The 24,506-nt window shown below is 43.3% G+C and overlaps 1 protein-coding gene across 8 annotated transcripts in view; it reads right to left on the reverse strand.

Annotated features, from left to right (window-relative positions):
* The window catches only part of KIF1B (kinesin family member 1B), a 187,841-nt gene that overhangs the window by 24,842 nt on the left and 138,493 nt on the right, over positions 1-24,506 (reverse strand). For all 8 annotated transcript variants that reach the window (XM_033228421.1, XM_033228427.1, XM_033228424.1 and 5 more), the window contains 6 exons: positions 22,723-22,841; positions 18,673-18,728; positions 15,687-15,795; positions 13,813-13,879; positions 12,602-12,686; positions 9,166-9,271 (listed from right to left, as the gene is read on the reverse strand). In XM_033228421.1, coding sequence (XP_033084312.1) covers positions 9,166-9,271; positions 12,602-12,686; positions 13,813-13,879; positions 15,687-15,795; positions 18,673-18,728; positions 22,723-22,841 — 542 coding nt within the window. The remainder of the gene's footprint in view (positions 1-9,165; positions 9,272-12,601; positions 12,687-13,812; positions 13,880-15,686; positions 15,796-18,672; positions 18,729-22,722; positions 22,842-24,506) is intronic.

The raw sequence follows: 24,506 nt of genomic DNA on the forward strand, positions 1-24,506 counted from the left end.
ACCGTGCCGGTCGAGAGCCTTATTTTAAATAAAAGAACAAAAGGTTATTCTTAACTGATGTTTCAGTAAAGGAGAATAATTTTTTAACACTAGAGCCAACCAAATATCATTTGTTAGCTTTTTAAAAAAAGCCATTTGAAAAATTAATCTTACATTTATATAACAAATGGAAACTTAATAGATACTCACAAACTGTTTTGCTGTTGTTCTAATATTGTTTTTTTTCTACTGGTAAAACAACATAAACTCTAATTGACATTAAATCTTCCAGTTCTGCAAGTCTAATCTGAAACACGGCACTCAGTTGAAAAGCAGTGTTACAGACCGATTCCCAATTCTGCCCCATGTTTCCCTTCTCAGACCCCTATGACAAGTGGAGGGAAGACGCCGGGTCTGCCCCGCCACCACTAGTCCTCCGCAGATAGAACACAGCTCACCTGATACACCTAGCAGAGTCCGTGCACACTCTTTCCTGCCCAATACATTCCTTTTTACTCCTTTTCAAATGGTGACCTCACTATGGCTGCCTTTTCTAGACTTCCTATGACAAGTAGCTGGCATGTCCTCCCTCTAAACACATCCCCATGTTTCTTCCTCCAGAAACGATCAATCGAGAGAACAATACATTTCTGAAACTGAACCCCATGACCACACCTCCTCTTCCAAGTGGCAGCGTATGAGGTCTGACCATCTAGCATAGCTGCTTCTAGATCTAAGTCTTCTTCAAGTACTTACTACTCTCTCTCAAATGTCTAGCCTTTGAGGCAGTGAGTATGGGTCAAGAAAATTCTCTACAAAGACACAGAAGATAGAGAAGCAACAAGACAAAGACAAAGACACCGAGTGACCCAAACAGGAACAGAAATGACGGATAATGAAAGCCTTTCTATAGTTTCTGGGCTCCCTGGGCACAGGAGGAAACCCTTCAGGTATCCATAAACCTCTGTGTAGAAGAAATTTTTAATTTGGTTTAAGACATATTCTAATATTGGGTGACGATATCCACTACTTCAACAGATGCCACTTGAGAACTATCACTGTGATATCTTTTTTTTTTTTTTGAGACGGAGTCTTACTTTTGTCACCTACGCTGGAGTGCAGTGGCGCAATCTCGGCTCACTGCAACCTCCTCATTCCAGGTTCATGTGATTCTCCTGCCTCAGTCTCCAGAGGTCTGCTCTTTTATTGTGTCCCTGTTTTTGTCAAAGTACCTAGAAGGGGTGGGGCTTCTTTGTCCGATTTCAGAGACTGGATACATCCATGCTAAAGTTAAACAAACCCCTCTTCTTAGAGTGAGGGCACTTATGACTTTGGTGACATCTGACAGAAATTTCTATCACTGCTGCTGCCTTAAGTTCCAAACCGTAACGTGGCACCTCCCAGGACCACTGCTGAGGTTTCATGACCACTGCTGAGGTTTCATGACACTGACTCTTTCAACTGAGCCAAATGTTTTGAACTTGTCAAAAAAAAGCCTCTTCACATTTCTGTTTTCAGACTAAGCTTTCACTTAACGTCAAGAGAAAATTTCACTGGCAGAAACCTGGTTAACACATAGGAAATTTTGACTCCACTAAAGTCTCCCTGTCTCCCTGTATTAAGGGAAAATTTTTCTTTTTTTTTTTTGAGACAGAGTCTCACTCTGTAGCCCAGGCTGGAGAGCAGTGGAGCGATTTCGGCTCGCTGCAAGCTCCGCCTCTCGGGTTCACGCCATTCTCCTACCTCAGCATCCCGAGTAGCTGGGACGAACAGGCGCCCGCCACCACGGCCAGCTAATTTTTTTGTATTTTTAGTAGAGATGGGGTTTCACTGTGTTAGCCAAGATGGTCTCGATCTCCTGTCCTCGTGATCCACCTGCCTCGGCCTCCCAAAGTACTGGGATTATAGGCGTGAGCCACCACGCCTGGCTCATTTTTTTTTTACTTTTGTCAAAAAAAGTTTCTTTTCTTTTTTTTTTTTCTTTGGACTTGCTGCACCAAGTTCTGTTGGAACACCCACCAAAGGTGGTAATTCAATTTTTTTAAAAAATTATTTTTTTAATTAATTTTTTTGAGACAGAGTCTTGCTCTTGTCGCCCAGGCTGGAGTGCAATGGTGCGATCTTGGCTCACTACAACCTCCACCTCCTGGGTTTAAGCAATTCTCCTGCCTCAGCCTCCCAAGTAGCTGAGATTATAGGCACCCAACACCAAGTCTGGTTAATTTTTAAAATTTTGCCGGGCGCGGTGGCTCAAGCCTGTAATCCCAGCACTTTGGGAGGCTGAGACGGGCGGATCACGAGGTCAGGAGATCGAGACCATCCTGGCGAACACGGTGAAACCCCGTCTCTACTAAAAATACAAAAAAACTAGCCGGGCGAGGCGGCGGGCGCCTGTAGTCCCAGCTACTCGGGAGGCTGAGGCAGGAGAATGGCGTAAAACCCGGGAGGCGGAGCTTGCAGTGAGCTGAGATCCGGCCACTGCACTCCAGTCGGGCGACAGAGCGAGACTCCGCCTCAAAAAAAAAAAAAAAAAAAAAAATTTTTAAAATTTTAGTAGAGATGGGGTTTCACTGTGTTGGCCAGGTTGGTCTCAAACCCTGACCTCAGGTGATCTACCCGCCCGGCCTCCCAAAGTGCTGGGATTACAGGTGTGAGCCACTGAGCCTGGCCTGCTTTATTTTTAGAGACAGGATCTTGCTCTGTTGCCCAGGCTGGAGTGCACTGGTGCAGTCTAACTCCTGGGCTCAAGTGATCTTCCCACCTCAGTCTCCTGAGTAGCTGGGAATACGGGCACGAGTCACCACACCCGGCTAATTTTTTTTTTTTTCCTGTAGAGACAAGTTCTACATTGCCCAGGCAGGTCTTGAACTCTTGGGTTCAAGTGATTTTCCCACCTTAGTAGGAAAGTGCTAGTATTACAGGTATGAGCCATTACAGTGGCAATTCTTGAGAGGTGGTTGTAAGAAACACAACAAAGACTGGGAGAAATGTCAATTTAATTAAGCTAGCAATAGAATTTAGGGTTACAAACAGGGCTGAATCCCAAGACATATTTTCCTGTACGCTTCCTAAGGTGGTGAGAAGTAATTCCAAATGGATTTCTCAAGATGTTCTGAACAGCAGCAGTATTAGAGGAAAAACAGGTTTCAAGGTGACTGCTTTAAAGGATATATTCCTTTGAATTTATTATTTATGAACAATTAAAAACCAGCTTCTGGTCAGTCGTGGTAGCTTACACCTATAATCCCAGCACTATGGGAGGTAAAAGTGGGAAGATGACTTGAGGCCAGGAATTTGAGGTCAGCCTGGGCAATACAGCGAGAATCCGTCCCTACAAAAACATTTTACATTAGCTAGGCATGGTGGCACATGTCTGGAGTCCCAGCTATTCGGGAGGCTGAGGCGGGAGGACTGCTTGAGCCCAGGAATTCAAGGTTGCAGTGAGCTATGATCATGCTACTGCACTTTATTTATTTATTTATTTATTTATTTATCTATTTAGAGATGGAGTCTAGCTCTCTTGCCAGCCTAGAGTGCAGTGGTGTGATCTTGGCTCCCTGCAACCTCCGCCTCCTAGGTTCAAGTGATTCTCCTGCCTCAGCCTCCTGAGTAGCTGGGACTACAGACACGCGCTGCCATGTCCAGCTAATTTTTCTATTTTTAGTTGAGATGGGGTTTCACCATATTGGCCAAGATGGTCTTGATCTCTTAACCTCATGATCTGCCCGCCTTGGTCTTCCAAAGTGCTGGGATTACAGGGGTGAGCCACCATGCCGCCCACAATTTTTTTTTTTTTTTTTTTTTAAAACCATCTGCAGGTATAGCTACTACACTCTAGCCTGGACAACAAAGCAAGACCTTTCTTGTCTCAAGAAAACAAAACAGAAACCACCTTCTTACACTATGGTCATATCTGATGAACCCTCTTGAGTTCATTAGGAGAATCTCTGAAATGTAAACTAAATGGAGTCCAAATTAAGGGAAATAATCATTATATCAGTAACATCAGTCAAATATATGAATATGTTTATGGTTTTTCTTTTTTTTTTTTGAGACAGAGTCTTGCTCTGTCGCCCAGGCTGGAGTGCAGTGGCGCGATCTTGGCTCACTGCAACCTCCGCCTCCAGGGTTCAAGCAATCCTCTGCCTCAGCTTCCAGAGTAGCTGGGATTCCAGGCGCCCACCACCATGCCAGCCTAATTTTTGTATTTTTGGTAGAGACGGGGTTTCACCATGTTAGCCAGGATGGTCTCGATCTCCTGACCTCGTGATCCGCCCGCCTCGGCCTCCCAAAGTGCTGGGATTACAGGCATGAGTCACTGAGCCCAGCCCATTTACGTATCTTTTAACATTTTAGGTTATATTGTCATATATCACTTCCTTCAATTTTCTTCCCTAAATGAGATAATTTTTTAAAAACTTCCTTTAATACCAAACCAGGATTTTTTTCTATTCCAAAAGAAGAAAATAAACAGATAAAACAAGTAGCCCTGACACAAGAAAGATAAATGTTTAAAAACATATATAAAATATTTCTCACAGACTCAGCTATCCAAATAGCCAAATTTGTCTCTATTACCGCATAGGACAAAACAGAGAAGAAAGGGAACAGTTTTGCAAGGCTGTAACGGGCTCAGTTTTTTTTTTTTTTTGAGACGGAGTCTCGCTCTGTGGCCCAGGCTGGAGTACAGTGGCCGGATCTCAGCTCACTGCAAGCTCCGCCTCCCGGGTTTACGCCATTCTCCTGCCTCAGCCTCCCGAGTAGCTGGGACTACAGGCGCCCGCCACCTCGCCCGGCTAGTTTTTTGTATTTTTTAGTAGAGACGGGGTTTCACTGTGTTCGCCAGGATGGTCTCGATCTCCTGACCTCGTGATCCGCCCGTCTCGGCCTCCCAAAGTGCTGGGATTACAGGCTTGAGCCACCGCGCCCGGCCAACGGGCTCAGGTTTTATAAAGCAATAAACCTTTCAAGCTTTTGACAGACAGAAGACAGATAAAGAGGAGAACAGAAAACAAAACCTGAGATTCTGTATGAAATGGAGAAACATTCTACTTTGTAATGTAGAAGAGGAAAACTTGAAAGGGCCTAAGAATAAAATTGACAAGTTTAGTAAATGGAATGAGAAAATAATTTGAAACTCTAAAAATCATTTAAGAAGCTATATGCTTCTTAGGGTACAGAACAGGGTCTACTTTATCCTAGGTACAGTAGGTTTACATGGGGAGGGGACTACAAAATTAAAATAGCAATCAAAGCAACATAAGACAGAAAGCATTCTAATAAACTAGAATCCTATGTGCAAAAAAGCGAACAGAAAATACCTAGGAATATCCTTATCAAGAAAGAGCCTGCAAAAACATAGAAAAGGCTTTAGTTAGTGCAGCAAAAACAAAAACAAAAAAAAACAAAATAGAATCAGAAAAAATATATATATAAAAGACAAATTTGCTGATAAGCAAAGTGAATTCAAGTGGACAATTAACAGAGAATCCCATGGAACACAATTCAATAGAGGACTTACAAAAACATGGAACCCTCTCCTGAGACTTCCAACTAAGGAAAATGCCAGACATAGGAGGGAAAGTGGAGACCACCACCATCAATACCCCTTTCAGTGGTGACTTAATATTGAGAATAATAGGAAATTGCTATGGAGTTAAGGGAAAACCAAGTCAATGCATTAACATAAATGTAGGACTGGGAAGAAAAGGAATAATAGTCCCTTGTCAATTATACTCTACTATCAATATATTAGCAAAGCCCTCTAAGATAAATACATAATATACCGAAATTGGAGGTAAGTTCAACTTTAAACATTAAACCTTAGACAAATGGAACGAAAGTTCTCTTAACCAAACTCCATTATGCCACTTACCATATTAACCTACATGTTTTCTATATCCCTAAAATATACAGATTGATGGCTAGTTCTCCTTGAGCATTCTAAACTACAAAGATGTCTCATTTGCCCAGACACTTCACTCTGACGAGTTAAGTTGAGTGCTTATCAAATGTCAGTAGTATCTGGTCCCAAATCTGTTTCTGCCAGTCGTACTTGTTATTATTATCTAACTTCATTAAACATTAGGCAAATCAATGAAAGATGAAAACAAATAATTTTTGTTCCTGTGAAAACTAAGTTGAATGTTTTCAAAAGGTTTGATAATGGTGAGTTGTTTAAAAATTACTGTTAAGGCCGGGCGCGGTGGCTCAAGCCTGTAATCCCAGCACTTTGGGAGGCCGAGACGGGTGGATCACGAGGTCAAGAGATCGAGACCATCCTGGCTAACACGGTGAAACCCCGTCTCTACTAAAAAATACAAAAAAACTAGCCGGGCGTGGTGGCGGGCGCCTGTAGTCCCAGCTACTCGGGAGGCTGAGGCAGGAGAATGGCGGGAACCCAGGAGGCGGAGCTTGCAGTGAGCGGAGATCCGGCCACTGCACTCCAGCCTGGGCCACAGAGCGAGACTCTGTCTCAAAAATAAATAAATAAATAAATAAATAAATAAATAAATTACTCTTAAGTTTGGGTGAGATAAATGTAAAAGAAAGGGGAAAATGATAAAATGTTTAAATGGTAAAATGTTATTAAATGGTAAAAAGTTTAAAGGATTTTGAACTTAGATTTTCTTCACAGATTTCTAATTCTTGCTCCACCAAACTAAAAGTCACAGATAATGAATTACGGGTGTGGTTTTGCAAGAAAGAATCAGAATTCCAGTAAATGACCTTATAATTAAAGAAAAGGCCATGGCCTTCCAGCAAAAGCTTGGTGAATTAATGTAGATTTATATAGTTTAAATTAGAACAGAAATATTTAGGTGTTTTTCTTTTTGTTATTCTTGACTTCAGCCTTTTTTGATCAACTCATTCTAACTCACAAGATAAGCTACTTTTAACAAAGCCAAATTCATTTCTTGTAGCACCTGACCTGTTGTTGGGCATGAATTAAAGGACTTCTCAAAGCTACTCTAATGGAGGCAAACTTAGAATAACCAGTATTTCAACCAAAGCCCATCTTTCCCTGTATATTTTACTAAGTACCCTACGGAAATTTACAATACATTTTTCATAGCTACAAAGAAAATGTGGTGGTACAGATAATAGAACATTTCTGTCATTGTAGAAAGCTATATTGGATAGTGTTAGTCTAGACATTTTTCTTTTTTCTTTTTTTAGAGACAGGGTTTCTCCATGTTGGTCAGACTGGTCTTGAACTCCCGAGCTCAGGTGATCTGCCCACTTCAGCCTCCCAAAGTGCTGGGATTACAGGTGTGAGCCACCGCACCCGGCCACAAAACCAGGGGGACGTTTTTTTTTTTAGTATAATTTTTTTTTTTTTTTTTTTTTGAGACAGAGTTTTACTCTTGTAACCCAGGCTGGAGTGCAATGGACCCATCTCAGCTTGCCATAACCTCTGCCTCTGGGGTTCAAGCGATTCTACTGCCTCAGCCTCCCACATAGCTGGGATTACAGGCATGTGCCACCACGCCCGGCTAATTTTTTGTATTTTTAGTAGAGATGGGCATTCTCCATGTTGGTCAGGCTGGTCTTGGACTCCTGACCTCAGGTGATCCACCCATCTTGGCCTCCCAAAGTGCTGGGATTACAGATGTGAGCCACCGCACCCTGGTCTAGACATTAAAGACATCTTCTTTCTCCATACTTGCACCAATATTTTTAATTATTTTCATTTTTAGTACCCCAGAGCTTTTCTACCCCAGAATAAATGCAGCATCGTTTTTTATTTTAGTATGCATGTTATCATACTGACATCCTTTTTAGTAATTTGCCTTTTTTACCCAACTTCATGTGTTTGAAATTCACTCAGTGAGTATGTAGCTTTGTTCACTTGTTTTTGCTGTTGAATAGTATACCATTGTATGAATATCCTTTATCAATTTTCACACATGGATAGTATTTTTTCAGTTGTTTTTTTTAATTAAAACAAATGCTGCTGTGAAAAAAAACAAAAAAACAACAACAAAAAAGAAAATGTGGTGGTAAAACCCAGCTGAACATTGGCAGAAAACAGAGAGCTATGCAGAATTACTGCAGACTTCAGGGAAATAGTATTGTTCATGATTTTGCCCACGGATAGTTAAAGCACCCGTCTTGATCTCTGCCACTCTCCTCCCCAAACCCTCGTCACTCCTTCCCTCTTTTTTAACAGCCCCTGCCAGCAAACACAGGTTTCCTTTTTCTCTTTCCTATGGTAAACTATAATACAAAAGAACAACAGAAAGAAATTAATCCTGGTCCAAACCTTTCACTCCATTTCTGACTATTGTCTTATTCTTTCCCTCCTTCCTCTCAACACGGATGTAAACAAATTTTTCAGGAGCAGACTGAAGCACAGCAAAGTCCTGTGGTGGGAAGGCACTGTGCTCAGCCCACATTAGAAGAGACAGCCGCTCCTGTTTCCCTGCCCCTAGGATATAGAGACAGAGTCTCTGAGACAATGAGAACTCCTTTCCTGGGTGAGGTAAGAGGACCCCAGCTGGTTTAGTTCAAGTTTTACAAGGGAAAATAGAATGGCTATGTACTTTATGAATTGTCTGTTATCACCCGATTATAAAAGACAATTTTAAGTGAAACATTTAAAATAAAAAACAAAATAAAATCTACTATTTATGGCAGCCAATCTTGGTCGTAAGAGTCCGTATTACGTATCACTTTTGTGCATAAATGAAAACCAAATACTAAGGATAATTGAGCCTATAGCAGTAGCAGCAAAGACTAATAACAAGAGGCTTCATTTTATCTTAGAGGGCACATTTCCATGATACTTAGGAGTGAGAGAAACCCTTCTCTCCACAGCAACAATTTCACAGGAAAACATTTAGTCTTGGCAATAATTAATTTGTACTTTTAAATCCTTGGGGAATATACTGAGTTTTCTTTCTCCAATTTTCTTTTATCACTTGTTACATCTATTCAAACTTCACGTGGGACAGATCACTTCCACTCTCTAATAGTAACTGATCACATACCAATATCTCCAATACTTTCTTTCTTTCTGGACAGCACAGCAGCCAGGTGAAGAAATAAAGAGATTTTTGAAGCTAGAAGGGAGAAGGGAGTTAATTTCTTCGTCCGAACTGGGAGTCAATGAGTAAGGAACCTAACGGTGTACCAATTAACGTCCACAAGTGTGGACTCTTCACACTGCTCTGGGTGTCCTACCTGCTAGAGTTGTGGGAAGACTTCAGGTACTTGGCAGAAATAATATTTAGGGAGAGGATGGCATCAACTGCAGCTTCATCCACCTCAGGTTTATTCCGAATACGACCTAAAAGAAAGGATAAAGAAAACAGAGCACAGACACATTTAAAAACAAAACATGAATTCATTAAGCCAAAAAGAAACTTTTAAATCTATGTGTAAGTTCAGGAGCTGGAAGGGTCATTTGGTTACCTGTAGGGTCCTCCATGGTCTGACTCCATTACTTCCCACATTGAGTTAACTATGAAACCATATCGATTCTTTATTCAAAGAGTTTCTCACATTCATCCCAACTTTTATTTATAATATCATTGCCCTGATCACAAAAGGCCACCTCCTCTCTGATCTGGAACCTGCAATAGCCATTTAACTGGTCTCCCTGCTATTCACACCTCCCCTGTTCCAATCCATTCTACTCTCACCTAATAGCAACTTCTTAAGCCACTGACTGTTTTTTGTTGTTTTTTTTAAATAGGGTCTTGGTCTGTCCCCCAGGCTGGAGTGCGGTGGTGCAATCATAGCCCACTGCAGCCTTGAATTCCTGGGCTCAAGTGATCCTCCCACGTAAGCCACCTGAGTAACTGGGACTTTAGGCCTGCAGCACCACATCCAGCTATTATATTTCACTTTATTATAGAGACAGGGCCCCACTATGTTGCTCAGGCTGGTCTCGAACTCCTAGGCTCAAACGATCCTCCTGCCTTGGCCTCCCAAAGTGCTGAAATTATAGGCATGAGCCACCACACCTGGCCATGCTGACTTTATTACACCCCTTTCTTGCTCAAAATCCTACACTCTGTTTTCAAGTTAACACTAGGGGATGCAGCATTGCATAGAGGTTAAGGACTTGGCCTCCAGTGCTGGACTGCCTGGGTTCCAACTCCTACCACCTGTGAGGCTTTGGGCCTAAGGTTCAACCTCTCTGAGCCTCAGTTCCCTCATATGTCAAGTGAGAATAACAATTCCTTCCATATGTTGTTATGAGGATTAAATAAACTAGTATTTTTGGAGCATTCAGAAAACCACCTGGCACATGGTAAACACTACATCAGAGTTTGTTAATAAACTAAAAATACGGGTTCTTCAGAGAAGCCATAGTAACCACTGCCTCTACATCCTCCCTCTCCTTCTCTGGTCAGAAAAAGCATCTCTTCTGTTTCAGTATTAGTGTTCCATATAAACATTAATTTTGTCAAAGGACATTCAGTGCTTTGTAAATAAAGTTTTAAAAAAACTAAATTAAAAAAAGAAAAATTTATTATGAAAAATCTTGAAAAGCTACGACCACCGCTGCCCCAGACAAGAGAGAACATAATCTCCCTTCCAAGGATTTTTTTTTTTTTTTTTTGACAGAGTCTCACTCTGTCATGCAGTGGCATGATCATGAGTCACTGCAGCCTCGACTTCTCAGGTTCAAACAATCCTCCAGCCTCAGCCTCCTGAGTAGTTGAAACTACAGGCACGCGCCACCACACCCAGCTTATTTGTAGAGAGACAGGGTTTTGCCATGTTGTCTAGGCTAGTCTCAAACTCCTGAACTTAAGCGATCCGCCCACCTTGGCCTCCCAAAGTGCTGGGATTATAGGCGTGAGCCACTGTGCCTGGCCCCAAGGTTCTTAAACTGGTCCAGAGAGACACAAGCACTCTGTGGACAGAATTCAGAGGGTCCTTGAGCTTGGATGGGAAAAAAATTACATCTTTATTTTCACAAACCTTTAACTAAAAATTGACATCTCCTTCAATCACAAAGGAATGCAATAAACCACAGAATTGGCCAGTACCCATGACTCTGTCCCCAGTAGAAACCACAGATGTTTCCACATGCAAAATATCTATTTTTTTATTTATTTTTAGACAGAGTCTCATGCTGTTGCCAGGCTGGAGTACAGTGATACAATCTTGGCTCACTACAACCTCTGCCTCGCAGGTTCAAACGATTCTCCTGTCTCAGCCTCCCGAGTACCTGGGACTACAGGCGTGCGCCACCACGGCCAGCTAATTTTTGTATTTTTACTAAAGACGGGGTTTCACCATGTTGGTCAGGATGGTCTTGATCTCTTGACCTTGTGATCCGCCCACCTCAGCCTCCCAAAGTGCTGAGATTACAGGCGTGAGCCACCGAGCCTGGCCACAAAGTATCTTTTTCATTGATCACTACTTTGAAAGTATGGTAATTAGAATAACTGCTAAAAACTTGTTATTTCATGCATCAATAAAGAAGAGCTTAATGTTTTAACAAGCGTATTTCAATATTATCGGTTTCTTTTGTAATCCTATTTTTCACATTTGAAAACAATTCTAAGCCTTCACCACTGCCAAAGAGGTCCATAGCAACAAAAGTTCCAAACTCCTGCCTCAGACTGTCATTCTAAAGTTCACACTCTCTAGCCAATACACCTTAATTTAATTTCTCCACTCTGGCCATGGGGTTTCTTGTCATTTGCATGTTAGACATATTCCTGACTCTCTTACTCAAAATGCTTGCATCTGGAAAACAAAAAAACAAAACCCCTCTAATTTTTCTTGAATCTATTCAGTCCTCCTGGCTTGTTTTCACTGTTAACTCTCTTAGCATAGATCTTCCTTTGTCTTTATTTTGGTATTTATTCATCAAAGCATTCTGCATATATATATGCTGTCTCCCTAACTAAACTGCAAGCTCACAATTAGTAGAGATTTTTCTTTTCTTTTTTTTTTGAGACAGAGTCCCACTCTGTTGTCCAGGCTTGAATGCAGTGGTGCCATCTCAGCTCACTGCAACCTCCACCTCCCAAGTTTAAGCGATCCTCCCACCTCAGCCTCCTGAGTAGCCGAGACTACAGGTACATGCCATCATGCCCAGCTAATTTTCATATTTTTTTGTAGAGATGGGATTTTGCTACCTTGGCCAGACTCAAACTCCTGAGCTCAAGTAATCCACCCATCTCAGCCTCCAAAAGTGCTGGAATTACAGGCATGAGCCACCACACCCAGCCAGCAGAGATTTCTTTTATGCCCTCTCACAGCCTCTATCACAGAACCATACTCTGGTAACTGAGTTAGTTTGATAACATATCACTAATGATCGAGTGAAGAAACAGGAATACAGAGTTTCAAACTCAAGGCCTCTACAGCTCCATAGTCTATGTTTCCCAACATGGTCTTCCACACATTCCCTGTACCACAAACAGGGAAGAATAACATCTCTAACAGGACACAGTGCCTCACACCTGTAGTCCCAGTTACATGGGAACCTGAGGCAGGAGGATCGCTTGAGCCCAGGAGTTTGAGGCTACAGAGAACTATGATCTCATCATTGTACTCCAGCCTGGGTGACAGAGCAAGACCCTATCTCAAAAAACAAAAAAAAATTCTCTATAAGTCCTGGTTCTGTCCTTGGCTGATGAAATGTACTCACCGACCACCAGTTCACGAACATCCTTCCAATGGAGCTCGCTCCCCTTCTCATGGATGATGGTCACTGTGATCCTTCGCTGGATGCCCTAGGTAATGAAGCAGGGGTGCAATTTAGCTGGAGCAATCTATTATCTCCTCTCGTCTACTGTTTTCTGGGCTGTATGGCATGGCATGGGGGATGAGCAGGAAGGAGAGGCGTGGAAAGAGGGAAAATGCTATCCACATTGTTATTCAAAAAAAAGGGAGATGTGTCAGGGACTAAGGAATAGTCAGGTCTGATACGGTTTTCTTTTCTTTCTTTTTTTAAAAATTCTTTTTCTCTGGCCGGGCGCGGTGGCTCAAGCCTGTAATCCCAGCACTTTGGGAGGCTGAGACGGGCGGATCACGAGGTCAGGAGATCGAGACCATCCTGGCGAACACGGTGAAACCCCGTCTCTACTAAAAATACAAAAACTAGCCGGGCGAGGCGGCGGGCGCCTGTAGTCCCAGCTACTCGGGAGGCTGAGGCAGGAGAATGGCGTAAACCCGGGAGGCGGAGCTTGCAGTGAGCTGAGATCCGGCCACTGCACTCCAGTCCGGGCGACAGAGCGAGACTCCGCCTCAAAAAAAAAAAAAAAAATTCTTTTTCTCTATGGTTTTAAGAATAAAACCATAATCTATCACAGGAGATTAGGTGGCTGCATCCCAGCCCCTTGCATAATAAGTATTCAACCACGCCCTGACTGTATGTCCCAAGTGTACGGTATCCCTAGTCCCTATGCCCACTTGGGTCTTAAGTACTTTTGAACACTGACTGAACCTACTCTTGATTTACCAAAAGGGGACCTATATTTCATAACCAGATTTTTAGTCCATTGAAACCTTCATCCTCTACCCCTATTAAGAACTTTTGGTGTGAAAGCACAGAGCTTCCAAACATCCTGAAAAGTATTAAAAGTGACGTAGGAGCTACACAAATTAGAGTAATTAAATGAAATAAAATATTTTTCAAAATAGCTACTCTAAATACATATAAAAGCAAGGGTAAATATAAGCCAAGGTCTGAGGAAGAAATATCAAAAAACAGACATAGAAAAAAAGAAAAAAATGACAACAGGACAATGCCCCGCCCACCCTTTGAAACAGAGATGAAAACCGAGAAAGAGTTCCATCTCTTATTCTAAACTCTTTTCAGCATTCCCTCCGAGGCCTATTTTGGTCCCTCATTAGTACCTGATGAAGCAAAAATGTCCCCTGGCAAGGCAAGCCTGCTGTATGGTCAACCACAGCTGGGATATACCTATAAAATCAGAAACGCAAAAGAAACAACTAAGTGCTACTTCATCTGCAAGGGTTCGCCCCTGGTGGTCTTTGTTTTGATAAATTCTGATCCCATGTCTTTCTCACCCATGCTGGCATTTAATCATACAGTCATTTGCATTTACTAATCCTTTCCACACATCTGCGTCTCAATCCTCTCTAGACTTGAGTACTCAAAGGACAGTAATATCTTTTGGTTGCGTTCAGCCCCTTGATGTTAAGTATTCAATAAATAATGTAGAAGTGCAATGGCAATTGACAGGAGATAAGAAACACAGATAATTTCAGACTATAGTTTTTTAAGATTCAGAAAGCAATTAATTCAGTAGAAACAATTACTGTAACTACCTCTCCCTCATAATGCAACTTGTAATCACATTATAGGTCTATGAAAAGTCAAATTCCTCAAAGCACTGTCACTACTGACAACCACATACAAGATTAACAGAATCACACTTAACATAGTAGGAACTTAGTGTTTCCTGATGATGACCATGATGGTGGTTCTCAGAATTACATATAGGAGAACATGAGGATAACATTTACCCTTACCCTTTACATTACCGGATACAGCCCCTTGCCTCTGTCCTAAGAGTAACATCTCTTTCATTTGTGTTTTTCCAAAAGCATTTTAGAGATGATTATATACAACAATTATATTAATCACTTACTCTAACTCAGCTCATCGAGACAGAGTAAGCTGATGGTATCATTTTGATCTAGGACAGTGGTTCTCAACTGAGGATTCTCCCTCTGGGGGATATTTGGCAATGTCTGAAGACATTTTTGGTTGTCACAAATAGAGTGGAGCTGCTACTGGCATCTTATGGATAGGGGCCAGGGATGCTGCCAAATATTCTAAATGCACAGGATAGCCCCTCACAACACAGATTTATCTAGCCCCAAATAGTGCTGAGGTTGAGAAACCCTGGTCTAGGAAAAGATTCTGCCCTTCTATGTCCTCCTTGACATTAGTCATGTTAAGTCTTTACCATATTCTATGCAATATGCTCCTTTTGCTTTACTACTGATAAAACCCACTATGATAAAACCCTTATAACAAGGTACCGCCTGGCACAGTGGTTCACGCCTGTAATCCCAGTACTTTGGGAGGCCGAGGCGGGCAGATCACCTGAGGTAGGGAGTTCGAGACCAGCCTGGCCAACATGGTGAAACCCTGCCTTTACTAAAAATACAAAAATGAGCCGGGTGTGGTGGCATGCACCTGTAATCCCAGCTACACAGGAGGCTGAGGCAGGAGAATCGCTTGAACCTGGGAGGCAGAGGTTGCAGTGAGCCGAGATCACGCCATTGCACTCCAGCCTGGGCAACAGAGCAAGCCTCTATCTCAAAAAAAAAAAAACCCAAAAAACAAGAAGATTTGCCTGTCTCCATGATTTTGCTGTTGCTAACGAGAAGGTAAATTATTATGCTAAACAGTCAGTTCTTTGACAAACATCTGATTCAAATATCAAGACCACCAAAAATCAACTCAAAACTGGAATTCGGCCAGGTGTGGTGGCTCATGCCTATAGTCTCAGCATTATAGGGAGGCCTATAATGCTGGGAGGCCGAGGCAGGAGGACTGCTTGAGGCCAGGAGTGGTCAAGACTAACCTGGTCAACATAACAAGACTGCATCTATATTAAAACAAAAACAAAAACAAAATTACCCCTGGAATTTGACAGTGACAATGATTCATGAACCCAAATACAAGAAGATTCAAAATTGCATTTCCTAATTTGAAACATTTTGCCTTATTTAAAAAATTATTAAGTTGGACTTACTCTCCTGTAGGCTCCAGTTCACTGATCTCAAACCAAACCAGGAGGTCATACTTGCTCATGCTCTGGCCAAGGCTGGTTTTGCTCATCGTGTTTAACTTGGTCGCTGGAACTTTGAAAAGTTTTTAGAGTATGTCAAAATCTGGTCCAAGACTACTCAGCAGAAGTACAAGCTTCTCTAATGTCAGTCTTTAAAGACATACTTGGGAAAGGCAGCAAGAGTCAGGGGAAAGATTGCAATGCAAAAGACCCAGAGAAACACCAACATAAACTTTGCAAGTTATTAGTTATCTCTAAATTCAGAGAACAAGGAAAATGAAGAAATCAGTATTTTTTTCCTCAACAAACTGTCTCTAATGATGAGAAAACAGCTTTTGTGTAGAATAAATGTACTCATGAAACCTTCCAATTCCAGAATCTCAAATTGTGTGGCATGCAGAGCATGGGACTAACATGGGAGAGACAGCCAGGTGTGGTGGCTCAAGCCTGTAATCCCAGCACTTTGGGAGGCCGAGACAGGCGGATCACGAGGTCAGGAGATTGAGACCATCCTGGCTAACACGGTGAAACCCCGTCTCTACTAAAAATATATTAAAAAAAAACTAGCCGGGCGAGGTGGCGGGAGCCTGTAGTTCCAGCTACTCGAGAGGCTGAGGCAGGAGAATGGCGTAAACCCGGGAGGCAGAGCTTGCAGCGAGCTGAGATCCGGCCATTGCACTCCAGCCTGGGAGACAGAGCAAGACTCCATCTCAAAAACAAAAAAACAAAAAAAACAAAAAAAAAAACATGGGAGAGACAAGGCTTGGAAAGCCTCACACGTCACAGGGGCTCAATCAAAGCTGGTGTCCTGGAGAAAAGACCCATCCTCCAGCCTAGTGGTTCCCAAACCTCCCTGCACATAGGAGCACCTGGGGACCTTAAAGTCCAGGACATACCCCAGATCAATTAAATCACAATCTCTAAGGGAAGGACACAGTTCTTCCTCCATGAGGGGTAAAGTTTCCCAGGCGATACCAACGTGAGGACAAAGTTGGGTACCACAGGTCTCATTTATAAATACAGGATTCTGTATATGATCTTATGTTACACATTTTCTTCAGATTTAAATTCCATATTCTTTTTTTTTGTTTTTTATGGCGTGATCTCGGCTTACTGCAACCTCTGCCCCCAGCCTCAAACCATCCTCCCACATCAGCCTCCTGAGTAGCTGAGACCAAAGGCGTGCACCACCGCGCCCGGCTAATTTTTGCATTTTTTTTGTAGAAACGGGGTTTCGCCATGTTGCCCAGGCTGGTCTCTAACTCTTGAGGTCAAGCAATCTGTCTGACTCAGCCTCCCAAAGTGCTGGGATTACAGGTGCGAGCCACCACACCCGACCAGATTTAAACTCCATATTCTTAACTGTACTGATGCTATGTGACTTTAGTTAAGCTGCTTAACCTCTGGGAGTCTGTCTCCTCATTTATAAACTGTAGATCCTAATATTTAGCCTACTATCTTGAAAAGCGATCATGAAGATCCACTAACATAATGTATAAAAAGGGGCTTTATAAATCATTTAGCACTATTCACATGTGTACCCTATCACCAGTATTCAGCCCAGCTGTTTCACATGAGTTGGTGATGCTAGTCAGAAAGAAAATAGGGTAAGTGATCCTGGCAGTCATCTAAGGGGTCAGAAAGCAAAACCAGAAGTATTCTAACAAACCATCTACTAGTAAAATCTTCCAAATTAAAAATACTATTGCAAAGAATCCATAAAAACAAATGCAAGGGCCTCCCCCACTGACACGGTGATGTGAAACGGGCACATGTAGAGAAAATGCTTCCCAAATCTCTAGGAAGAAAATGTGATACGACCTTGAAAATGTGCTGAGCTCTACATTCAGCTCAAGTTGCAAACGGAAATGTCAGTGTTTCATATGCAGAGAGCCAGGCTTCAGGACAAGCGCCTGAGGTTGGTTCTACATCTAAGGTGGAGCTAATTCAGCTACTAACCATCTCGTTTGGGTACCCTCTCGCTCTGGCAGCTGGGAACTGGCAGAAAGAGAAAAGGCGGCAATGGGTCAGCCTCATCCTGGAAGATGGCAATAGCGGAGGATGCGAGCACACTGGCGTGCTCAGAAAATGTGTCCAAGACATGCACATTCACATAGCCAGACACGAGAAACCGAATCAGCTCAATCTTTCTCTCATGGTCTGAAGGCAGATGAAGATGGGGAATACATTGGGTGGAGAGTGACCACAGGGTGGGGTGGGAATTTGGCGAATGGGCAATGAGGAAAAAGGACAGAAATAAAGAAAAATCAAAACAAGATCACTGAACATGCAGAATAAATGTACTATGCAAAGAAATGCCCAGTCCCCTGACAGTTATGGGAAGGTACATACAAAGCAGAAAGATTTAGGAACAGAGTGACTATCAAAATCTGCAAACAGAAGACCAGAGAGTTGGTAGATAAGGCCCCCTACCGTTTCTTACTTCTTGTCTTATTTTATTATTTTATTTTATATTGTTTTGAGACGGAGTTTCGCTCTTGTTGCCCAGGCTGGAGTACAAAGGTGCAATTTCAGCTCACTGCAACTTCCACCTCCCTGGTTCAAGCGATTCTCCTACCTCAGCCTCCCAAGTAGCTGGGATTACAGGCGTGTGCCACCATGCCCGGCTAATTTTGTATTTTTAGTAGAGACGAGAGTTTCACCATGTTGGTCAGGCTGTTCTCGAACTCCTGACCTCAGGTGATCCACCTGCCTCGGTCTCCCAAAGCGCTGGGATTACAGGCGTGAGGCACCGGGTCCGGCCTTTACTTCTTATTTTAAATCAGGAACTAGGAATTCTAGTTCCTACTAGATATACACAAGAGGAGCAGGAATACATGTGGATACATAGAAGGATAGAAATTCAAACATGACTTCTATTTGAAGTCATTCAGAATAAGAGATGTATTCACACAGAGATTATCATGCAAAAAGCAGAGTGAGTGCTCACCTGGCTTGGACAGAGGCATGGGTGGAGGGAAGAATCGGCGGCATGGCTGAGGTGGACTGCAAAGAAAGGAAGACAAAGATCAAGACTACAAAGAGTTATTTATTTTAGAAATTCTCCCCTTTGTGCTGGACTGCAAATTGAATTTCCTTCTCTTTAGGCATTTCACAACTAGGAGTGAGAATATATGTAAAAGTTCTGTGACAGTACAGAAGGAAAACGTTTTATGTGTAGCTTCTAAAAGCAGGGAAAAAGAGAGAAACTGTTTGACTTCCACATGCCTATCTCAAGACATTCCATTTGCAGATTTGAGGTTCTGGATTCCAAGCTGGAGTTTTCCAACATTAACGTAAACAGAACCGGCACACAGATGTTAAGATTAACATAATTATTATTCCTCTTGCTGGTCACTACCATCGCTTTATACTTCTCTTGTGTGAATGTATTTAAAAGAAAAAAAATTTTGTAATAACTATTTGCAGTGTAGAAATCAAAAACCCTGTGTTTTTTTTTTTTTTTTTTTTTTTTTTTTTTTGAGACGAGTCTCGCTCTGCGCCCAGGCTGGAGTGCAGTGGCCGGATCTCAGCTCATACAAGCTCGCCTCCCGGGTTCCGCCATCTCCTGCCTCAGCTCCGAGTAGCTGGGACACAGGCGGCCCGCACTCCGGCTGTTTTTTTTTTGTATTTTTAGTAGAGACGGGTTTCACCGTGTTAGCCAGGATGGTCTCGATCTCCTGACCCGTGATCCGCCCGTTCTCGGCCTCCAAAGTGCTGGGTACAGATGAGCCACCGCCCGGCATTTTTTTTTTTTTTTTTTTAAGACGGAGTCTTGCTCTGCCACCCAGGCTGGAGTGCAGTGGCCAGATCTCAGCTCACTGCAAGCTCCGCCTCCCGGGTTTATGCCATTCTCCTGCCTCAGCCTCCCAAGTAGCTGGGACTACAGGCGCCCGCCTCGTCGCCCGGCTAGTTTTTTGTATTTTTAAGTAGAGACAGGGTTTCACCATATAGCCAGGTGGTCCGATCTCCTGACCTCGTGATCCGCCGTTCGCTCCCAAAGTGCTGGGATTACAGGCTTGAGCCACCGCCGCCCGGCCAATAAACCCTATTTTTTCAAGAGAAAGAAAAACACTACAGAGTTGGATGTTGATATCAACAGCATGTTTTAATTCCCTTTAAGGGAGCAGACTTTTAGCCGGGCGCGGTGGCTCAAGCCTGTAATCCCAGCACTTTGGGAGGCCAAGACGGGTGGATCACGAGGTCAGGAGATCGAGACCATCCTGGCTAACACCGTGAAACCCCGTCTCTACTAAAAAATACAGAAAACTAGCCGGCAAGGTGGCGGGCACCTGTAGTCCCAGCTACTCGGGAGGCTGAGGCAGGAGAATGGCGTAAACCGGGAGGCGGAGCTTGCAGTGAGCCGAGATCACGCCACTGCACTCCAGCCTGGGTGACAGGTGAGACTCTGTCTCAAAAAAAAAAAAAAAAAAAAAAGGAGCAGACTTTTGCATTTTCAACTCTGGCATAATACCAGATAATAGAGATAATCCTAGATAGTGAAATAGGCTAAATCTCATTTTAAAAATGTCTCCTTCTAAGTCTTAGCTAATAAATGAAATAAGAAAATTCTTCTGCCAACACCAACACTCTGCCATCATCAGAAAGGCCACCGTTGCCTCCTCAGCAGTTTTGATGACTGTAATTAGAGAGCTTCTATTTCATAAAGCTGTGGGCATTAGGACATTTTTTTTTTTTTTTTTTTTTTTGAGACGGAGTCTCGCTCTGTCGCCCAGGCTGGAGTGCAGTGGCGCAATCTCGGCTCACTGCAAGCTCCGCCTCCCGGGTTCACACCATTCTCCTGCCTCAGCCTCCCGAGTAGCTGGGACTACAGGCGTCTGCCACCACACCCGGCTAATTTTTTGTATTTTTAGTAGAGACGGGGTTTCACCGTGTTAGCCAGGATGGTCTCGATCTCCTGACCTCGTGATCGCCCGTCTCGGCCTCCCAAAGTGCTGGGATTACAGGCTTGAGCCACCTTGCCGGGCCAGGAACAATTTTTAACAATTTTCATGTTATATCCTATCACCTCAAATTTTACCATATTCAAAGTCTCTTCCTATAAAAAGATGGTATGAGATCACCCGGTCAAAATGTAATTTGTTCTATCTAAAATCAGCGATTAGGTAGCTATAAGATGATGGTGAAGTTTTTTTTTTTTTTTTTTTTTTTTTTTTGAGACAGAGTCTCGCTCTGTCGTCCGGGCTGCAGTACAGTGGCCGGATCTCAGCTCACTGCAAGCTCCGCCTCCTGGGTTTACGCCATTCTCCTGCCTCAGCCTCCGAGTAGCTGGGACTACAGGCGCCCGCCACCTCACCCGGCTAGTTTTTTGTATTTTTAGTAGAGATGGGGTTTTCACCATATTAGCCAGGATGGTCTCGATCTCCTGACCTCGTGATCCGCCCGTCTCGGCCTCCCAAAGTGCTGGGATTACAGGCTTGAGCCACCGCCCCGGCCAATAAACCCTATTTTTTCAAGAGAAAGAAAAACACTACAGAGTTGGATGTTGATATCAACAGCATGTTTTAATTCCCTTTAAGGGAGCAGACTTTTAGCCGGGCGCGGTGGCTCAAGCCTGTAATCCCAGCACTTTGGGAGGCCAAGACGGGTGGATCACGAGGTCAGGAGATCGAGACCATCCTGGCTAACACCGTGAAACCCCGTCTCTACTAAAAAATACAGAAAACTAGCCGGGCAAGGTGGCGGGCACCTGTAGTCCCAGCTACTCGGGAGGCTGAGGCAGGAGAATGGCGTAAACCCGGGAGGCGGAGCTTGCAGTGAGCCGAGATCACGCCACTGCACTCCAGCCTGGGTGACAGAGTGAGACTCTGTCTCAAAAAAAAAAAAAAAAAAAAAGGAGCAGACTTTTGCATTTTCAACTCTGGCATAATACCAGATAATAGAGATAATCCTAGATAGTGAAATAGGCTAAATCTCATTTTAAAAATGTCTCCTTCTAAGTCTTAGCTAATAAATGAAATAGAAATTCTTCTGCCAACACCAACACTCTGCCATCATCAGAAAGGCCCACCGTTGCCTTCCTCAGCAGTTTTGATGACTGTAATTAGAGAGCTTCTATTTCATAAAGCTGTGGGCATTAGGAACAATTTTTTTTTTTTTTTTTTTTTTTTGAGACGGAGTCTCGCTCTGTCGCCCAGGCTGGAGTGCAGTGGCGCAATCTCGGCTCACTGCAAGCTCCGCCTCCCGGGTTCACACCATTCTCCTGCCTCAGCCTCCCGAGTAGCTGGGACTACAGGCGTCTGCCACCACACCCGGCTAATTTTTTGTATTTTTAGTAGAGACGGGGTTTCACCGTGTTAGCCAGGATGGTCTCGATCTCCTGACCTCGTGATCCGCCCGTCTCGGCCTCCCAAAGTGCTGGGATTACAGGCTTGAGCCACCTTGCCGGGCCAGGAACAATTTTTAACAATTTTCATGTTATATTCCTATCACCTCAAATTTCTACCATATTCAAAGTCTCTTCCTATAAAAAGATGGTATTTGAGATCACCCGGTCAAAATGTAATTTGTTCTATCTAAAATCAGCGATTAGGTAGCTATAAGATGATGGTGAAGTTTTTTTTTTTTTTTTTTTTTTTTTTTTTTTGAGACAGAGTCTCGCTCTGTCGTCCGGGCTGCAGTACAGTGGCCGGATCTCAGCTCACTGCAAGCTCCGCCTCCTGGGTTTACGCCATTCTCCTGCCTCAGCCTCCCGAGTAGCTGGGACTACAGGCGCCCGCCACCTCACCCGGCTAGTTTTTTGTATTTTTTAGTAGAGATGGGGTTTCACCGTGTTAGCCAGGATGGTCTCGATCTCCTGACCTCGTGATCCACCCGCCTCGGCCTCCCAAAGTGCTGGGATTACAGGCTTGAGCCACCGCGCCCGGCCTAGATGATGGTGAAGTTTCTAAATCCCTCAAAAGATTTCTTCCTTTCCAGCAATTGAGAAACTAAAAATCAAAACAATACCATCAAAAATGTTTGCTTATCTGGTCCAAACCTGTTAAGCTCCTGTCCTTGCAGATGAAGCGGGTGCTGCTGATAATGCCCAAAGACTTCAAATACAATAGGCTTGGTTTTGATGTAATCCACAAACGATTCAGTGATCTCCACTGCAATCTACAGCCAAGCAAGATTAGGAAAAGATTACAAGAAACTACAGATTTCTGCTTCAATCAGAACTTGAGGTATTTTCATTTTTTTTGTGTGTTTGTTTTTGAGACAAGGTCTTGCTCTGCAGCGCACGAACAAGGCTCATGGAGCCTCACCCTCACAGGCTCAAGCAATCTTCCTGCCTCAGGCTCCGGAGTAGCTAGGACTACAGGCATGCACCACCATGCTTGGCTAATTTAAAACAATTTTTTGTAGAGACAGCATCTCACTATGTTTCCCAGACCGGTCTTTAACTCATGCACTGAACTGATCCTTCCGCCTCAGCTTCCGAAGTGCTGGATTACAGCCATGAGCCACTATGCCTGGCCCACCCAACTTTACTACTGCTGAGTGTCCAGAATCTGCTGGGCCTCTTGCAACAAAAAACAGGGGATCCCCTATGTTGTTTTTAATTCTAAAGTAATTTTTCCAAGCTTCAAGTATTCAAGATCTTCCATAATTTGCCTCAACTGATCTTGGCCCCTGTTCCCCTTCCCACGCTTACCATTCTGGCTCACTCACTCACCTGCTGCTCCTTTCACCTGCTCTCTCTTCTGCTGTGCCCAGGACTGGCCCAGGCTGCAACCCTGCCTGGAAGGCACTTCCATACATCCATGCATGTACTGACTATGGCCTATGTGCCAGGCACAATGCCAAGTTTGACACACCTTTTCTTGCTTATACTACATCCTTCAGGGAGCTTCCTATCCCCTTTCTCCCCCCAACTATCCTCCCCAACAAAAAGTAACTATTTTAAGTTAGTTTTCCATTCATATAAATAACTTTCCCTTTCTTCACTCCCACTGCATTTAGTGAATATTTTCTCATGTTCATCTTTGCATGACTGGTGTTTATGTATGCATTTTATTTCCCCTATCGTAATTCGAAGCTCACTGGGAGCATCTAAGATTCATCCGCATTCCCCAGTTGTCAGGCACAATCCTTGTGCAAAGCAGCTGATCAAAGTTTATCAGATACATGCTTGCTTATATTTATATGAACATGAAAAAGAAGATAGCATATTTTGTGTTTGCTTTTTCCATCTTTGAAGTTCTCCTTTCCTCTCTTACTTTAGAGAGCAGACATGGTTAGCAAGAGAATGAGAGACAGTTTCATGTAGTAGTGAAGATCCTGAATGCCAGAGCTACATTTCTCTGAGCTTAAGTCCTATCTCTGCCTCTTGTAACACTGATGAGTAACTTTATTTTTATTACTACTTTTTTTTTTTTTTTGAGATGGAGTCTCGCTTTGTTGCCCAGTCTGGAGTGCAGTGGCGTGATCTCGACTCACTGCAACCTCCCCCTCCTAGGTTCAAGCATTTCTTGTGCCTCAGACGGGACGGGATTTCACCATGTTGGCCAGGTTGGTCACAAACTCCTGACCTCAAGTGATCCACCTGCCTCGGCCTCCAGAGTGCTGGGATTACAGGTGTGAGCCACTGTGCCTGGCCTGATGAGTGACTTTAATTGCTTTATGCTTCAGTCATCTCAGCTAACACAAGGATTATCTTAATCTATGGTATAAAGGGAAAGACTAAATTACACAAAAACTCTCAGAACAGTGACTAACACAAAATAAACTCTCAGTGAATGTTAGCTATTGTGATGAGGATAATGACTCTGGAACACAGCT

The sequence above is a fragment of the Trachypithecus francoisi genome, unplaced genomic scaffold (assembly GCF_009764315.1).
Source record: "Trachypithecus francoisi isolate TF-2019V2 unplaced genomic scaffold, Tfra_2.0 Lachesis_group12, whole genome shotgun sequence".
Lineage (NCBI taxonomy): Eukaryota > Metazoa > Chordata > Mammalia > Primates > Cercopithecidae > Trachypithecus > Trachypithecus francoisi.